Below are 17,804 nucleotides of genomic sequence, written 5' to 3'. Positions count from 1 at the left end.
TTTTTTTTATCGATTTTGATGGTTATTATATCGTTAGAACTGACGAGGGTCAACCCAGACCGAAATATATTTTCAATAAATGTGGAACTAACATCTACTTTTTTACTCTACAGAGGTTTGGTCCATCACCATCACCGAATTTTAAATCTACCTGAACCCTGATGGATCCTATAAATTCTTTATAAAGTAAATACTACAGGTTTGGTCAGAATGCAACATACATAAATTCTTTTACATATCAAGATCTTCACTGAATAAAAACAAAAACAAGCAAAAATATTCTTGAACTTTTTTCTGGGTTCTCAAGGTACGCAAAACTTGTTAAAAACAAGTTAATTTGTAAACCGATAAGGGGATAATGGGTCGATATCGACCGCTTCGTACATAGACGGACTAAGAGCGTTTGTTAGGAATAAACCCAAATTAAAAATTAGTTTTAGGTCGTAGTCGAAAACTCATTTTTGTGGTTGGGTTACCCACAAATAATGAGTTTGCAAGTTCCACGTATAGACAAGATATCGATATATTTGTGGTTGGTTTACCCACAAATAATGAGTTTTCAAGTTCCACGTATAGTGAATAAATAGAGGATTTAACACTACTGTCAATATTTTTGAAAGCTGTGACTTTCGATCACAATTTGACCACTTATACATAATTTTTAACCTTTTTTCTTAAATTCTTTTTTGTCGGTAAATACGTTTTGAATGAAATTGTATAAAATAAACAAATCTGTAAGTTTAAAGAATGTTGAAGTATAGACCAAAATACGTTTTATTTCAAATAAAAGAAACCGAATGCTTCTCACTCTGGTTAGCTCGGGGTGGTGGATTTGGTAAATTTTGTGTCGGCCATTTAATACGATTTAATGTGCACAGAAATAATTTGCAAAGAAAGCTGGAGTTCGGGATTGTTTGTATTTAATGGTTCAGCCTGTTTTATGTAAAATAATATAACAATTGATAAACAATGATGCAAATACTCATAGTACAACGAAACTTTCTACTTTTTTTTTTATAAAACTACACATCTTAGCAGATTTAGTCCTCATACATCATTTTATTGAACTTTTAATATGTAACCGGATAGATTTCATACTTGTGCGTGTAAAATTAAAACTGAAGACATAAATATGACATTTTCTCTCTCGGCATTATATAAAATACCCCTTTCTTCTATTCTTTCGTACTTTGAGCTAATCGTAAAAAGAAAATTGATATTTTTAGAGCAATTTTTATCATGTTCAATAATTAAATTTTTCTTTGTCATTGCCGACCAACTCAAAAGATAAAAGTAAAACAAATTTAATATATATTGAGATTGTAGTATATTTTTTTTAAAATCAAATGAAAATAAAAATGCCAACATGTCGATTCCCACGATCTTTTATGCTTAAGCACTAAAATATCATTTTGTAAAAGGTTTAATACAACAATCTCAAAAAATTTGTTTTACAATAATGGGAATGGGACATGCCATAAGATTAATATTTATCTTTGGATTTATATTGTGGAAATAAAGGTGTCCAGTGTCCACTAATGCCCAATTTTGGAAAATAGATGTCGCAGTTATAGCTTTTCCAATTGTAATGTTTTCAGTGACCACTATTCAACATTTTTAGATCAATATATCTAAAACTCTAGGGTATGGTCGTTGCAAAAATTTAAAAAGCCTTACATAGCTTTAAAAAATTAGATCTTTGCAATTGTCCAAAAAGTTTCAAAGTTTATAGGTGCTAATGAATGTTTTTTGAAACATGATACAAGTCCATCGGACAAATGTATAACAAATATTTATTTTAATTAATGAAAAATATTAAAATGTGACAATTTTACTTCAAAGAATTCATAAAAATACCATTTTTTTCTGCAATTTTTTTAAATTATAAAGTTGGAGATAGGATTAAGTATGAGCAATCTCTAAGCATTTTGCAGAAAATCCCAGATAGAGGGGGGGGGGGAGGATCCGGGTCTCCCTCCCCCCAACTGGAATAGGGTTATGTGAGGACAAACTCTATCGTGAATACTAGAGCATACTAGATTTTGAATGTTGAGTTACAGGGATCTACACAGTTCATGAAAATATGCATCAACTAGTAAGACTTGAACATGTAGCAAGGAATATACTTTATAACCCTGGATAGGAAGCATATTTTAGTTTAAGCTTAGTGAGACTATTCTGTAGCATGCAGATATTTTAGTTTGAAAATTGTAGTGTTATATAACTGGAATATACTGGATAGTTTAGTTTGCAGTTGAATATTACTGGATTATACTGGACATTTAAGGAATCTGACATAAATCTACTTCTAACTTTAATCATGATAGATTGTCTAGGCTTGCAAGCTACAGGGTGCCCCATATCAATAATCTGATTTACAGAGAACATATAGGATAATTTTTCAGTTCCTTTGAGGCTAAAAATTGTTTCTGTTTCATGTGGGTTTTAGTTTAAAGTGATTTCGAATGTACTTTTAAAGGTGCAGTTAAAATATAAATATAATTTTAGCTTTTAATTTTTGCACCTTTAATTGTCATTTAACACATTTTTAACATTTTCACAAATAATTAGCTGTAGTAACTGGCGTTGCTCGTGGAATTATAAATAAAAAAATTAAAATGGATTTTTAAGTGATGTTAATACTTCCAGGAGACTCATGGCTCCCATAAAAAAATCAGCAATTTTGGTCCAGCAGTTTGTAGCTAACTTAAATATACATAATTATTAAAGCCCTCCTACATAACAAGTTCTCAAAACGTATCTATCCAAGTTCAACCCGTCCGCTATCAAAGTCAACCAGGACACAACCTACCTGGCTCTAAATGCAAAAAGGGACACAAGCGTAGCTATCCAACAAGCTATTATCAACCAGGACACAACCCACGTGGCTCTAAATGCAAAACAGGAACACAAGCGTAGCTATCCAACAAGCTATTATCAACCAGGACACAACCCACGTTGCTCTAAATGCAAAACAGGGACACAAACGTAGCTATCCAACAAGCTATTATCAACTAGGAAACAACCCACCTGGCTCTAAATACCACACAGGGACACAAGCGTAGCTTTCCAACAAGCTATTATCAAACAGGACACAACCCACCTGGCTCTAAATGTCACACAGGGACACAAGCATAGCTATCCAACAGGCCATCAGTTCAGTGCTCTAAATGCCACACAAGGACACACGCCTAGCTATCCAACAAGCTATTATCAAACAGGACACAACCCACCTGGTTCTAAATGCCACACAGGGACACAAGCGTAGCTATCCAACAAGCCATTATCAAACAGGGCACAACCCACCTGGCTCTAAATGCCACACAGGGACACAAGCATAGCTATCCAACAGGCCATCAGTTCAGTGCTCTAAATGCCCCACAAGGACACAAGCCTAGCTATCCAACAAGCTATTATCAAACATGACAAACCCACCTGGCTCTAAATGACACACAGGGTCCCAAGCCTAGCTATCAACAAGCTATATATCAATCCCAAACGAAAGAGACCATCCAACATTGTTATACAGGGTTTCAATCCACTATAAATGACACACAAAGACACAAGCCTAGCTATCAACAAGCTATATATATCAATCCCAAACGAAAGAGACCATCCAACATTGTTATACAGGGTTTCAATCCACTATAAATGACACACAAGGACACAAGCCTAGCTATCAACAAGCTATATATCGATCCTAAATGATGGGGACGATCCAACCAGGTTATATCAACACAGGGTTTTAGGATCACTCTCATTAAGTGATCAGTACGGAGTCACTGAGTTAATAAGGTTTATTTCTTTAGTTCATATTAGAGTTGGGTATTAACAGCGTAATTACAAGTTATGCGCTGCTATACATAACGTAGTTAAGCAATCCCAAAATGGGTATGTAGTTATATATATATATAAGTACATGGAATGGGTGTATCACAATACAGTATTTGCGTAATTACTATATGAACCATGTACAAGGTAATTTTACAATGGGTCTCAATATTTGCTACACATATATACATATGAGCAAAAAGTTTTATTATAAAGATAAAGGTTGACGTTTTATCCCGGGCAGTTTGTTTCAATTTGATGGTCCATATATATGTATATATATATATATATATATATGTGTTAGCTAGAACGAATGGGCTGACATTTATTGAGAAAACCCATGGGTACCTGGGGAACAAAGGCTAAAATCGATTTTTTCCATTTTTCAAAATTCCATGTGCAATGCTGGGCTGTGCTAGTATTATCAATCAGACCATAGATTTTGGGTTTCATGATAGTTTATTAAAACTATTTCTAAGCAAATCCCTCTTTGCTACGTAATTAGAAATATAGTAAATAATGGTTCAACTGAATTTTTTTTTATCAATCTATTTATCTATCTATCTATCTATTTATCTATATATATATCTATCTAAGAATATGCAGCCAGGATAAGATTACCATCCTCGAAATTGGGTCGAATCATCTTTTTTTGAAGGACGCGACTTCAGGCCTTCACGCTTTCCTAGATTCATTCTCAGTTCAGGACGGAGACTTAAACCAGTAATAACCTATACCTGGAGTAAATAAACCAATAGTAAACTATTACAGGAGTAGATATACCAGTTCTCTAACCTATAACTTGAGTAATAATATAAGAGGTATTAAGTACCTGGAGTAAACATTCCAGTAATATTAAGTACTTGGAGTAAATATACCAGTAGTAACCTACACCTGTATTTACATACCAGTAGTATTAAGTACTTGGAGTAAACATACCAGTAGTATTAAGTACCTGGAGTAAACATACCAGTAGTATTAAGTACTTGGAGTAAATATACCAGTAGTAACCTACACCTTGAGTAAAAATACCAATAGTAACCTATACCTAGAGTAAATATACTATAGTAACCTATACCCGGAATTAGTATACCAGTTGTAACCAATACCTAGCGTAATTATATATAAAGTAACTTTGAGTAGCTATACCAGCATTATCTTAACCTAGAAGTATATCTTTTAATTGAAGTACATTGGAGTAGACACAGTTATGTAATATCGTTGGTACTTCTGCTGTTTTATTTATCTTTTAATTGAAGTACATTGGAGTAGACAAGGTTATTGTAATATCGTTGGTACTTCTGCTGTTTTATTTATCTTTTAATTGAAATACATTGGAGTAGACACAGTTATTGTAATATCGTTGGTACTTCTGCTGTTTTATTTATCTTTTAATTGAAATACATTGGAGTAGACAAAGTTATTGTAATATCGTTGGTACTTCTGCTGTTTTATTTATCTGTTTACCCACTGATTATTGATTAAAACATAAAACATTGTATTTATAAATAAAAGGTTGTTAGAGGATTATTGTGTTTTCACTGATAAATCTATTTATCCATATATTTAGTTTGTTAGTAGGATTTTTATTCTTTAATCCTATCCAGGGTACTTGAAACCCAGGATACGCTGGGGGGGGGGGGNAAATCCCATATTTAAAGTCCAAATATAACAAATGATACATCATTGTAAAGCTCTTATGCTCTATACTTTTCTAATCTTCAAAAAAAAGTAAATTTGAAAATATTGAATTTTTTTTTGCAAAATCCAGTCATGTAGTAAAAAAGTTTGCAAAAAATGATAAGATATACATTTTTGAAAAGATCTTGACCATGCCGTTTTAAAAATGCAAACAAAATCTAAAAATTTTAAAAAATCTTGAGGGTAATTTAAAAAAAACTAAAAATTTGCAAATTTCTTTTGACGGGTTGTATGCAAACAAATTTCAAAAATTTCTTTGCAGAATTTTTGCAATCCGTTTCCTTATGTCAAAGCGTCATAGGCTTTCCAAAAAGCTAAAATTATCCAAATCTGACAACTGAAAGTGGGTCAACACAAAGATTTAGTTTGTTTCAGGAAATAGCATTCATTTAAGCAGTGTGCCTGAGGACTCAGGCAGATAGTATAAAAGCCTTGTTTTAGATGTAAAGGAAGGGCTATGGGTATTTAGGAAAAGTAAGAAAATTACCTCGGCATACCCTGCAATAATAATAAGAATAAACTGTATCTATTCAAATAAATCTATTATTTCGTGTTTTTGAAAAATTTCATTTTACAAAAAATGTTCGGTTCTTAAATGTCACTCGTTTAGCTTTTAACAAGTAATTTTCCATTTGAATCGATTAATGATGAACTTTATTTTAAGGCACCGTTGGTAATCAGACATTATATTGGTTAGAATAAATAATTTAGAAAACAGTTTCTTTTCTAACACTATGCTCAGGGGCGGATACAGGATTTAAGTGAGGGGGGGCGAAAATTTTTTTTGACTTAAAAGACTTAAAAAGAGTCAAAATTAATGACTAAAGACTAAAAAACATTTTTAACATTTTAACATTTTTAACATTTCACACATTATAGTTTATTAAGACAGATATTTTTCCTGTTTTGCACTAGGGTTTCTTTCCCTTAAGCATGCTATTAAGAAGCTACAGGGGGGGGCGAATGTCCCCACGCCCCCCCCTGTATCCGCCCCTGGCTATGCTCTTACTCTTAAAAAAGAATAAAGGCAAACAACTAACTAAAATGGAACCAACTTATAATGCACGCAGTTTGCAGAGGAACTGATTACTTGCAACTAAATCTATTTTGTCTCCAAATTTTTACAACCTAATATCGTATAAGATATTCCAGCAGAAGCAGACTAAGTTTCAAATAGAAAAGATTTAAATCATCTGAGAGCAAAGATATAAGGATTATAAAATCATAGTTTGTAGTGAGTAATCAATATTGCCTTTGTAAAAATCCATTTTTAGGCAGTGCTTAGTAAGGAATCAGGCAGCTGGTAAATATTTATATCACCCAATGTTATGATCTTAAAGGGAGTGTTCTCGAAAATGAAACAGAGTATAGGCTTACGTCAAAAAATATTCGATAGTGATTGCTACTAATATTTCTTCTATCTGTTGCGTCTATGAGGAGATAATTGTTAAAAACGAGTCATACCGAAGAACGTAACGTTCATACAAATCCAGAAAGTTCGACTCGGATCGGAAACAAATCAACTAAATTCCCAACAAATACAAATATTACAGCCCACAATCTTTCATTTTTTTCGGAGCATTCGCATATTGTTGATATTTCATAATATAAAAAAATCCTGGAAAGAGGAATAATTGGTTCTTGAAAGTAACTCTCAGATCATAAAAAATAAAAAAAAAATCATGAAATATTAACTTTTTACGATCATGCGTCGAAAAATATGGATTTTAAAATCTGAATGATTTGGTTGAAAGTAAATTGTTATTTTTTACGATCCGAGTCGAATGTTTCAACTATCTGATTTTGTATGGAACCTACGTTCTTCGGTATGAGTCGTTTTAAACAATTTTCTCCTTTTAGACGCAACAGATAGAAGTAACATCGATAATTTTTCGACGAAAGCTTATCGCGAACCCTCCCTTTAAAGAAAAAGTTCACGATCATTTTTAGAAAACTATCTACGGTGTTTTTAATATTTCCAAAACATTAACATAAAAGCCTTAAAAAAAGAATTGTTCAAACCCTATCTGCATACTTTTATTGTTACCATATATTTACCTATAAACGTTGGTATTTCCTATAATATCAGTTGCATGTGCACGTCTGCCAGCTGTCACAGTTTCTAGTATAAAGTTTTTAATTGACCCAGAAATCTACATTTTCGTCATTTTTTCACCTAGATAAATATATAGATTTACAGATAAATGTACGATTAAATTTGAGTTTTCAAGGTTAAGCAATTTGAAACCACGTGAATATTAATAATTATTGTTTAGTATTAAGGGTTAAAAAAGATTAATTGAACATATTCCTTAAAATTCTGATATAAAACAATTAAAGCATATGGAAGTCGCATTTGCAAATTAACCCAAATCAATTTGTAAAACTTCAGAATCCATAAATTGTTATTTTTTTAAATCTTTTTTTATTCAAAACCCAAATTTAATACTTTTTTATTAGGACTTTATAAACTTCCATATCTCTAATTTCTCTGAAATATAAAGGGTTGAAATCGAAAACTGTTACTGAAAAAAAAACTTTTAAGAAAGGAACTGAGCTCTTAACATATATTATGATTTTCTAATCTCTTTTTCTTTGCAAAATAATCATTTGATGTTGTAAACCTAAGATATTTACAATAATGAATTTTAAATTTTAAATCTTTCACTGTCAAGGTTGCAAAGGTACAAGATTAGAAAATGTGAGTTTGTTGCAAAAATTAAGTTTCATTGAGTAGGTTAAAGTTTTAAAAAAGATAGTATTAGTTTCACACGCACGTTGGAACACGTACCAGGAGGCTAAGAAAAGACCTTGAAACAATGACCTTCGTTGTGTGTTTTTTTGTCGAGCTTTAAATTTTCAAGGTTTCCCATAATATGCTTAATCTTAGAATTTACTCAGGATTTAATTCCGGATAAAAATATTTTTGACACTTTAGTAAAATGAGACGATTAATAGTTATGTGTCTGGGCTGGGCACGTATAACTGTTTTTTTCTTATTTCAAAAACGTCATTTTATTTTAGATTTTAATCTTGTATGATTTCTGACATTTTTCTCAGAAAAAAATTGAAAGTCTTATTTACTTCAGACCAGGTTTGGTTTTACAGGTCGTTTTGGGTGAAAGAGAAAATTAAGAGGTGTTACGAGGGTGCTAATAGCTAGTAGTTCAGTAGTAATTAATGAGTAATAGGTTTTCATAAACATGTTTACTGTTATGGAATATTGGTAAAAAAAATATTTTTGAAAATTCACTTGCACATTTTATAAAATAGCGAATATTTGGACATCATGAACCGAATGATTTAGACTATACTTGACTATACCCCCCCTCCCTTACCTCCAAGCCCCCAAATATATATATTTTTTTTGGAATGATTGTTTGGTTTTTTTAACAGCTCTAACTTCTGGTCGTAGCTTCTTAGATTTTGGTCATGAATCGTATTTAATGTTATGAATTCTAGGTTTAAGTGCAAAAAAAGAATATTTAGAAAAATTCCTTAAACAGGAGAGCTAAGAATAAAAAATTTGTTTTTTTTTAGTAGGAATACCTTAAACCTCCCTTCTCTTGATATTTCAAGCTTTGAATTTTTTTTATATAAAAATGTTAAAACTGTATCCATTTTTGGAGGTAAAACGTCCTAGGTCATGTGAGTAATTGCAACAATTTTGAGCTGATCAGTTTTGTCTCAGCAATCCAAAAAACAAACAATCCAAAGGAATTGAGTTTTTGCGACAAACTCAATGTTCTAATCCATTTATTTGCAACCTCATGGTTTAATCTTTAAAACTTAGACTCTTTGATCTAACATAATTCAAAGTTTGAAATATCTTTTAGGTCTAAGCCACTGGGTTGCTATGATAAAGAGATAAGAAAATCAGAGTTTGTGGCGAAGACTCAAATCCTGTATTTAAATTTAGATACATAAATGCTATAACACAATTGAATAATCGACGACTGTCCATTAAAGAGCTATTCTACTGTCTGTTTCAGGTTTAAAGGGAATGGGAGGAGTGTTGAGCTACCACCGAAGACGAAGCCACATAGAACTGGCAGATTTTGACTTTAGAACCAAAGACCATGAAATCGTTGAGGTTGTCAGAAACAAAGATGGGATCGAAGCTGTAGAGCATTGCGATGATGGTCTGGTGAGTGAGCTTGTGATCTGTGAACTAGGAGTAGATATTACTGATTCAATATCAGGATATGTGAGTGTGGATCTTACAGGTAGGGTTTTTTATTTCTTTCTTCAATCGTTTTCAAAAACGATCGTGTCGTCTTCAGAAAAAAACTGATTTTTTAAAAACGACCCACTTGTTTTGAACTTTTAGAAAAGGAATAACGATCGTTTTTGAAAAATAAAAAAAGAAATGCAACTTTCTTGAATGTCGTCTTACATGAAGTTAAACAGTTGTTGGTGAGCTAAAACTTCCTAATAAAGCTACTCAATGAGAAGATGCCCTTCAGGCAGGTTTCCTCTCTTTGTTAACATTGTTAACGAATGGTCGTCGTTAACGATCGTTAACGAAACAACGATTTTACAAAAACGATCGTTTTGAAAAAATTAACTTTTTTAAAAACCATCGTTTCGTTTCGATTTTTTGTTGTCGTTTTCATAACGAAAAAATTGTTTTTTTTTCAAAAAAATGAAAACCTTAACATCTCTACTTACAGGGTTCACCAAAGATCTGAGGTTTACGCAGAGTTACCCAACAAACCTCAGCTATACCTATGGAGTCCATAAGTGTGGGTCCAGGTTTGGAAACCAAATTAAGCCAGGCAAGAAACAAAACCAGTCAACCCGTACCAATAGAAAAATGAATCTTATCCACCAAGGAAGCCAAACAGTGATAAATCAATCAGAGCTGGATTTCAAACTAATGTTAAGTCATTCTGATACTCAAGTTCCTCACTTAAACTATGTTAACTTGGTCAAAAACATCAACCCCGAAACCCTATTCTCAGTACATCAATTAAATGTTAACCCAAAATATTGCAATAACTCAGAGCACCATGATAACCTGAATAATCATGATAACTTAAAAAATCATGATAACTTGAAAAATCATGATAACCTGAAGAATCATGATAACCTGAAGAATCATGACAACCAGAAGAATCATGAAAACCAGAAGAATCCTGATAACCTGAAGAATCATGATAACCTGAAGAATCATGATAACCTGAAGAATCATGATAACCTCAAGAATCATGATGATCTAAAGAGTCATGTTAGCTTTAAAAATCATGATAACCTGATGAAGAATCATGATAACCTGAAGAATCATGATAACCTGAAGAATCATGATAACCTTAAGAATGATGATAGCCTGAAGAACCATGATAGCCAGAAGAATCATGATAATCTGAAGAATCAAGAAAACCTGAAGAATCATGATAACAAGAAGAATCATGATAACCTGAATAATAATGATAACCTGAAGAATCATGATAACCTAAATAATCGTGATAACCTGAAGAATCATAAAAACCAAAAACATCATGATAACCCGAAGAATCATGATTATCTAAAAAATCATATGAATCTGATGAATTATGACCACCTGATGAATCATGATAACCTGAAGAACCGTGATTACTTAATGAATCAAGAGAACCTGAGGAAATATCATGATAACCTGAATAATTATGATAATCTGCAGAATCATGGTAACATTAAGAATCTTGATTATCTAAATAATAATGATAACACAAAGTATCATGCAAATCATGAGAATTATGGTAACAAAAAAAGCCAAGTTGTCATTGAGAATACTGCTGATTTCGAGGAGCACATAAGCCAGGAATCCCACTGTAAGTTGATTGACTCTATTTTCCTGGATCAAAAAAGAAACAATCTATGGGATCCATCCAACTTGTTGTCCAACTTGGAAAAGTTCACCTCAATTCATGCGCACCATTGCAACTATTCAAATCAGCAAAACAACCTAAACTGGGATATCCAAGAAAAAGATGAGATGAATTTCAGCTCAGATGATACTGAATATGGTATTGACAGTGTGAACATAGATATTGGTATGAATGATGAGAAGGGTAAACTGGAACCTGGAGGTTATGAGAATAGTGATCAGGGAGTTCAGATGAAATACATGACACAGGAAAACATGGCGAACCAGTGGTTACCAAGAACACCTCAACCATGTAAGGTATGATCAGAGATTCCCAAAAGAAGTCATTTTTAAAATTTCTTTTAAGAATTAACCCTATTCCTGCTGGGGGGGGGGGTCAATTTGCCCCCCCCTGTAGTTTTTTTACATAACTCAAAAAGTATTAGTCTGAGTCTGTTGAAATTTTCTGACTTTTCCTACATACCTAAAATCCTCCTTTTAGGCCTAAAACCGGGCTTTAATACTAACTGCCTGAGTCTTCAGGCACACTGCCTGAATGACTGCTTTTTCCTGTAACAAACTAAATCTTTATTTTGACCCATTTCCACTTGTCAGATTTTGATAAAATTTAGCTTTTTGAAAAGCCTTTGACATAAGGAAACGAATTGCACAAGTTTTGCGAAAAAAAATTGCAATTTTGTTGCAAACAACCTGTCAAAGTAAATTTGCACATTTTTAGTTTTTCTTGATTAAAAATCAGGTTATTTAAAATTTTGCCAAAATTTTTGCATATTTGAAATGGCATGGTCAAGGGCTTTTCAAAAATGTATAATTTTTCATTTTTTGGACAAATTTGGTTTGCAAACATTTTTACTATATAACTGGATTTTGCGATAAAAAATTCAATTTTCGCAAATTTGCAAATTTTTTTGCAGATTCTAAAAGTAGAGCACAAGAGCTTTCCAATGATGTATCTTTGTCATTCTTGGACATCAAACATGGGATTTAGAGGGGGGGGGTTAAACATCAAGCATATCCTGGTTTTCAAGTACCCCAGCAGAGATATGGTTAATTTACATTGATATTTTCGTCTATTTAATCCAGCATCGCCCCTTATTTCTCTCTAAACTTGACAATTGAGTGACGATTTTAAGATTATCTTTGTTTTAACCTCAAATCAGAAAAGGTTGAGCTACTTAAAGTTTTTAATTGGACGATCCTAAAGTTGGCATAAAATGGCCATGACTCATGTTTAGTAAACGGCGATATGTATTTTCCCATAGGCACGTTCCCATGGGCGACATCCCAATGGGAAATTTCCTTATTGTGCAAATTCCCTAATAGAAACTTCCCAAACGTTAGGTTAGTGCAAGTGAGGCCGAGCGCTGCAGATAAACATACTTGGGAAATTGCACAGTTGGGAAGTTGCCTTTGTGAATATATTTAACATCTAGTAGACAAACACTGTAATATAATTTTAATGTTTAAATATTTTTTAGGACACTGTGCAGTTTTGGCAGACCTTGATACCTGCTGATCTTGAAACAAGAAGAGTACAGGTTGGTTCAAAATGGCCAACTATCCATGATTAGTTCAGCATAGACCTAATAAGGCCATTTAGCCTAATTTCATATGAATGATTCTGAAGAACAATAATAATATAAACTACAGTACAGAACAACTAAGTACAGTACAGTACAGTACAATACAGTAGAGTACAATACAGTACAGTACAGTACAGTACAGTAAAGTACAGTACAGTGCAGTACAGTACTGTACAGTACTGAACAGGGCAGTACTGTACATTACTGTTCACTACAGTACTGTACAGAAGAGTAGAGTAGAGTACAGGACAGTACAATACAATACGTTTTATGCCAGATGTTTCAAAAGTTCAAAGTTCTTTTAAGAAAATTTCTGATTTTGAATTAGTAGTTATAATGTTTTTAGGGTTACAAATTTTGCTATGAAAAAAGAAGATTTGTATGCCGGCCATTTTGCAACAAACTACTGGAGTGGATTAAGTACCGGTAACGAAATGTGTCAATGGACAAATCTCTAAATCATCACAATTAAACAATTATATTTTTATTTTCAAAAAGTTATGATTTTAGAAAAGAATGCTTTAAATTCGTTTTTCTGATGAAATAGTTTATCTATATTTTTCTGCAAATGAGATAGTATTTTATATACAGGACTACCCATAAAAAAGAGGACTCTAAATTCAACCTTTTCAGGACAAAATTAAAAACTTTCTGACAAATGGAAGATAAAGGGTAACAAAGTAAAAGGTAGAAAAAAGATACAGTGATAATCAGAAAACTATGGAATATGAAGACAATATTAAAGCATATACTTGGTGTATTTTTGCAAAATTATTGTGTATCATGCTTGTTGGACTAATTTAATTGATAAATCGAATCTAAACATTGTCTTTATATCCCATAGTTTACTGGTTTCCACTGCTGTTAGATCAGGTTTACTTAATCATTATTCTTTACTAATATTGCAGGTTGAAAGGACAAAATATATTGAGCTGCTTGTAGAAGATTTTACATTCACCAATATTTTTCATTTTCAATGTTTAAACAAAAGATAGTTCTATTTTAAATCTAAATTTGTTTTGTTTTCTGTTTGCCTTTTGAGGTGATTTATTTTACCTAATTTTTGGGTCAACGAAATTTGTTCAATGGTTTACAGAACTACAGTCGTCCCCGTATATCTCAATACAATGAAGACGACTTTCGGTTTCGATTTCTAGTAAGCTTTCAAGCAGCATGAATACACAGAAAAATGGAAACAAAAAACAGCTGTCAAAGAACAGCTTCTTTTTGTTTACTTGTAACCTTTTATTTGAAAAAAAAACTTGTGGAAATTGAAACTTATTAGAACAAAAGTCTTTATTGTTATCGCCGTTTACTTTAACGGCCCTTGTAAATAGTAATTGTAAATAAGTCTTGCTAATATCTTTTTTATTTTGAGTATTTTATTTGACTATTAGAATAAACATTGTATTAGAAAATACAAACACATACTCATTATATTATATTATAAATATGCATATTTTTTATATATAGTGGAACATGAGTGGAACCCATTAATCTGTGGAATAGGACTACAAATTTTAGACTAAAGTTAAGATCTTGATAAAAAATTCTAATGGATTTTAATATATTTAGTATAACAACATGAAAATAAATATCGTCTTTTTATTACATGTTTTTGGGTTCATTTGTACATATATTTTATATATAATACATTTTATTATGTTAAACATGTTAATAATCTTCTTAATATATTTTTCTGAAATATTTATATTAATTAAAACATGTATTTAATATGCCTCCGCTGGGTGATTAACCTTGCTAAATGTTTTAATGATTTTTAATGACTCACGAAAGCATTAGATATTTTGTACATACTTGAAGTGTCAACTTTTACCTAAATATTAAAAAGATGAAGGTCAATAAATATCGATAAATATGTTTATCGTCCAAGAATGTCAATATATTTATTTTGTAAATAATTTCAATTTTCTAAATATTTATAAATTGTAATTCTAGATCTATCGTGAGAATTTGTTTATCATTCAATAAAATCTAATCTACTTTAGATATGTTCGTTTTTCTTTATTCAAAATAAAATATCTTTTTTATACAAAACAGTTTGAAAAAGTTTATTAAACATTACACTGATCCGCCACAATAGAGATTCAGACTTTAAATACAGCAGGTCCCACGAAACATGACAGTTGGTGAACAGTTTTAAATGTAAAAGGAAATGATATAAATTACGTTTGAAATATCCAAGGTTTACACGCACCATCAGGTTGAAAAGATTTAGGAGTTAGAAATTTAAGTTTGTGTCAAATATTCAGTTCCTTTCAAATAAATAGTTCAACAGAAAGCATGAAATAGCAAACACGAAAAATCAACTTATAATGGATGAAAATTTGTTTTATATTAATGTTCATTGATTTTTAACCAATTAATCATTGTTTAGATAGATTCTTATATTTCTAAATTATAAACAAATTAAATAATTCTATTTTTTACTTTAATTTAAATATGATTTAATACGTTTGACAATAATAATATCAATTATTGACAAATATTGTACAGGGTAGTTAATAGATTTTTACTTTAGGACCAAAATTGGGCAAGGGAATCCGTAAAATTTTTAATTTCCCAAAAAAAGTAGTGAAGCACACAAAGTTCGTCTTTAAAGATGAAAATTCGCAAATTTTTTCATTAAAACTTAAAAGACCTTTTATTCCCCAACAGAGGGAGGTTAGGTTACTTAACCCTTTTAAGGCTGGGGGGTCTGAATCTATGTATAGCCTGGGAGGGGGGCGTTTGGCGCCCAGCGCTAGTAAAAGGCCTTTTATATTAGGCATATAGGATTGAAATGCATGTTCATAGCTCAAAAAAGGAAGAAAAAAAAATTTGTTTTAAACAAATATCAAAGCGTGACACATGTTTAATTCTACATGCATTTTTTTCAAGGGTTTTTCAAAATATAGTTTTTAGATCTGTAGCTTTGGTCACAAAAAAGTTATGGGCTATTTTAGAGTTTTTTTCACAGACCGGTTCTTTTTCCGCCCTGTACCCTACCCTATAAATTTAAAAAATTTATTTTTTTAACAAAAAATTCTTTAAATTGCTATTCATTCACAAGTCACAAAATTTCACGGTGATAGTATTAAAATTGAGAGTGATAGGACAAAATACTGCAGGGGGGGGGCGCCAAACGCCCCACCCCCAGCCTGTTTAGGGTTAATGTCCAAATGGGGACGATTAAACAAAATTTTCTTAACTGTCAACTAAGATGGAATCTAAGATGTCGTCTTAGTTTTCACAAAACCAAAAAGAAGCCTGTGTTGACATTGAAGCCTATGAGATTGTGCCCATAGGTTGACATTGATAGTTTGGAGCTTGTGTCCGTGTTGACATTAAAGCCTATGAAATCATGCCCATTGTTTCAATCTGGGTGCGTTTGATCTCTGCCCCCCATGGAACTAAAATGGTCTCTGCCACGGTTCCTAAGAAGTTGCTCCAGATGGCTTGTATTGAGGATTGTTACACCTCTGCAAAGGGTTCTACATACAAAAAAATATACAGTTGAAAAATTTTGTTTTAAAGTTAAATAATGCTTAATTCAATCGCGTTGACTAGAAAAAGTGTCTCAAATACCCCCCTCCCTCCTCCCCCCATCCCTTCCATAGCTTAAATCCCCCCCCCCCTAATGATTTAACCATTAATCGAATACAAATTAATTGATATTATTAAATGTTCAAACTTCAAGGCCACCAATTTAACTGGGCACATATCATGCCACCACATGCAGAAACTACTGATTCGAAGGAAATACTGACACACAAGGTGTCTCATTAAAGGGACTGTAGATAAAATTCAATTGACCCTCTTTTGATAGAGTGGCATGTTTGAATCACAACAATAACCGTAGAGTAGGCATGCTCCGTATTTCTCGGCATTCGGCAATCACTTTTTTATTAAAAAATAATGACAACTTTTTGTTGCTATAAATAAGACCAAGTTCAGTTGGTGAATATAATGAGATGGTCACTTAACATTACACCTTTTCAAGGAACTGAAAGCTCAAGTTTCATTTATTTGGACATATTAAAATAGCCAATGTTTCCAATATTTCTTAAGTTATCAAACTGTTAACACATTGCCGTATTGAGATATGAAAGAGATGTCATGTCAAGTTGTAAATAGAATCAATGAAATAAATTATTCTCTGAAAAATTTATTTTAAAATCATATCTGCAAGACTACACTATATATATCTATGAATTGTAAAATATTTTTATTTAAATTTTACCTTAAACATTAATTAGAGTTAGAATTAATATTAGCAATTGCAAAAGAAATAATGTTCTTGTGCATGTTATCTCTGTTCTTTTATAAAGCTGTACTTGCTGTGTCCGAATTCAGTTGTTCAGAAAAAAATGCATCGTAGAATTGTAGAAATATCTTTCCTTTGCCTTCTATTTATTTTGTTATCTAACTGTTCAATCATTCAATTAATTTGTTCCTTCCGTAAATTCGTTTATTCAATAAAATTGTAAAATTGTTTGTTCAGTAATAAAACGATCGTTTATTAAAAAAACGTGTGCTCGATAAAAATGATAATTATCTTAAGTTCATTTAAAAAAATGTGTCTATTCACGAAAACATTTCCTATCTTGATGGAAGTTTGACCACAATAAACAGTTTTAGCCACAAACTCAAATGTTCTAATATATCCTTTTATCTTCGAATGCCAATATCGTAGACATTTGATTTTTTAAACTTTGAATTCTATTGGAATAAATAATTTAAGATTAAAATATTAAAAGTGTAAACCATTAGGGTGCAAAGATGGGAACAAGGTACTAATGCAAGGAAAGTTAATTGCG

The 17,804-nt window shown here is 31.8% G+C and overlaps 1 protein-coding gene across 2 annotated transcripts in view; it reads left to right on the top strand.

Annotated features, from left to right (window-relative positions):
• Positions 1 to 14,975, top strand: part of LOC111707180 (GATA zinc finger domain-containing protein 14) — a 16,495-nt gene extending 1,520 nt beyond the window's left edge. The window contains exons 2-6 of one of the 2 annotated variants that reach the window (XM_023480231.1): positions 9,525 to 9,758; positions 10,206 to 11,698; positions 12,880 to 12,939; positions 13,331 to 13,410; positions 13,893 to 14,975. In XM_023480231.1, the coding sequence (XP_023335999.1) occupies positions 9,536 to 9,758; positions 10,206 to 11,698; positions 12,880 to 12,939; positions 13,331 to 13,410; positions 13,893 to 13,926 (1,890 nt within the window). In that variant the 5' untranslated portion in view covers positions 9,525 to 9,535 and the 3' untranslated portion in view covers positions 13,927 to 14,975. The remainder of the gene's footprint in view (positions 1 to 9,524; positions 9,759 to 10,205; positions 11,699 to 12,879; positions 12,940 to 13,330; positions 13,411 to 13,892) is intronic. The other variant, XM_023480233.1, reaches the window with a different exon arrangement.
• The last annotated feature ends 2,829 nt before the right edge of the window (positions 14,976 to 17,804 follow it).

This window comes from Eurytemora carolleeae, unplaced genomic scaffold (genome assembly GCF_000591075.1).
Source record: "Eurytemora carolleeae unplaced genomic scaffold, Eaff_2.0 scaffold264, whole genome shotgun sequence".
Classification (NCBI taxonomy): domain Eukaryota; kingdom Metazoa; phylum Arthropoda; class Copepoda; order Calanoida; family Temoridae; genus Eurytemora; species Eurytemora carolleeae.
The sequence above is the reverse complement of the archived record's forward strand: the minus strand, read 5'-3'. Positions and strand labels throughout refer to the sequence as shown.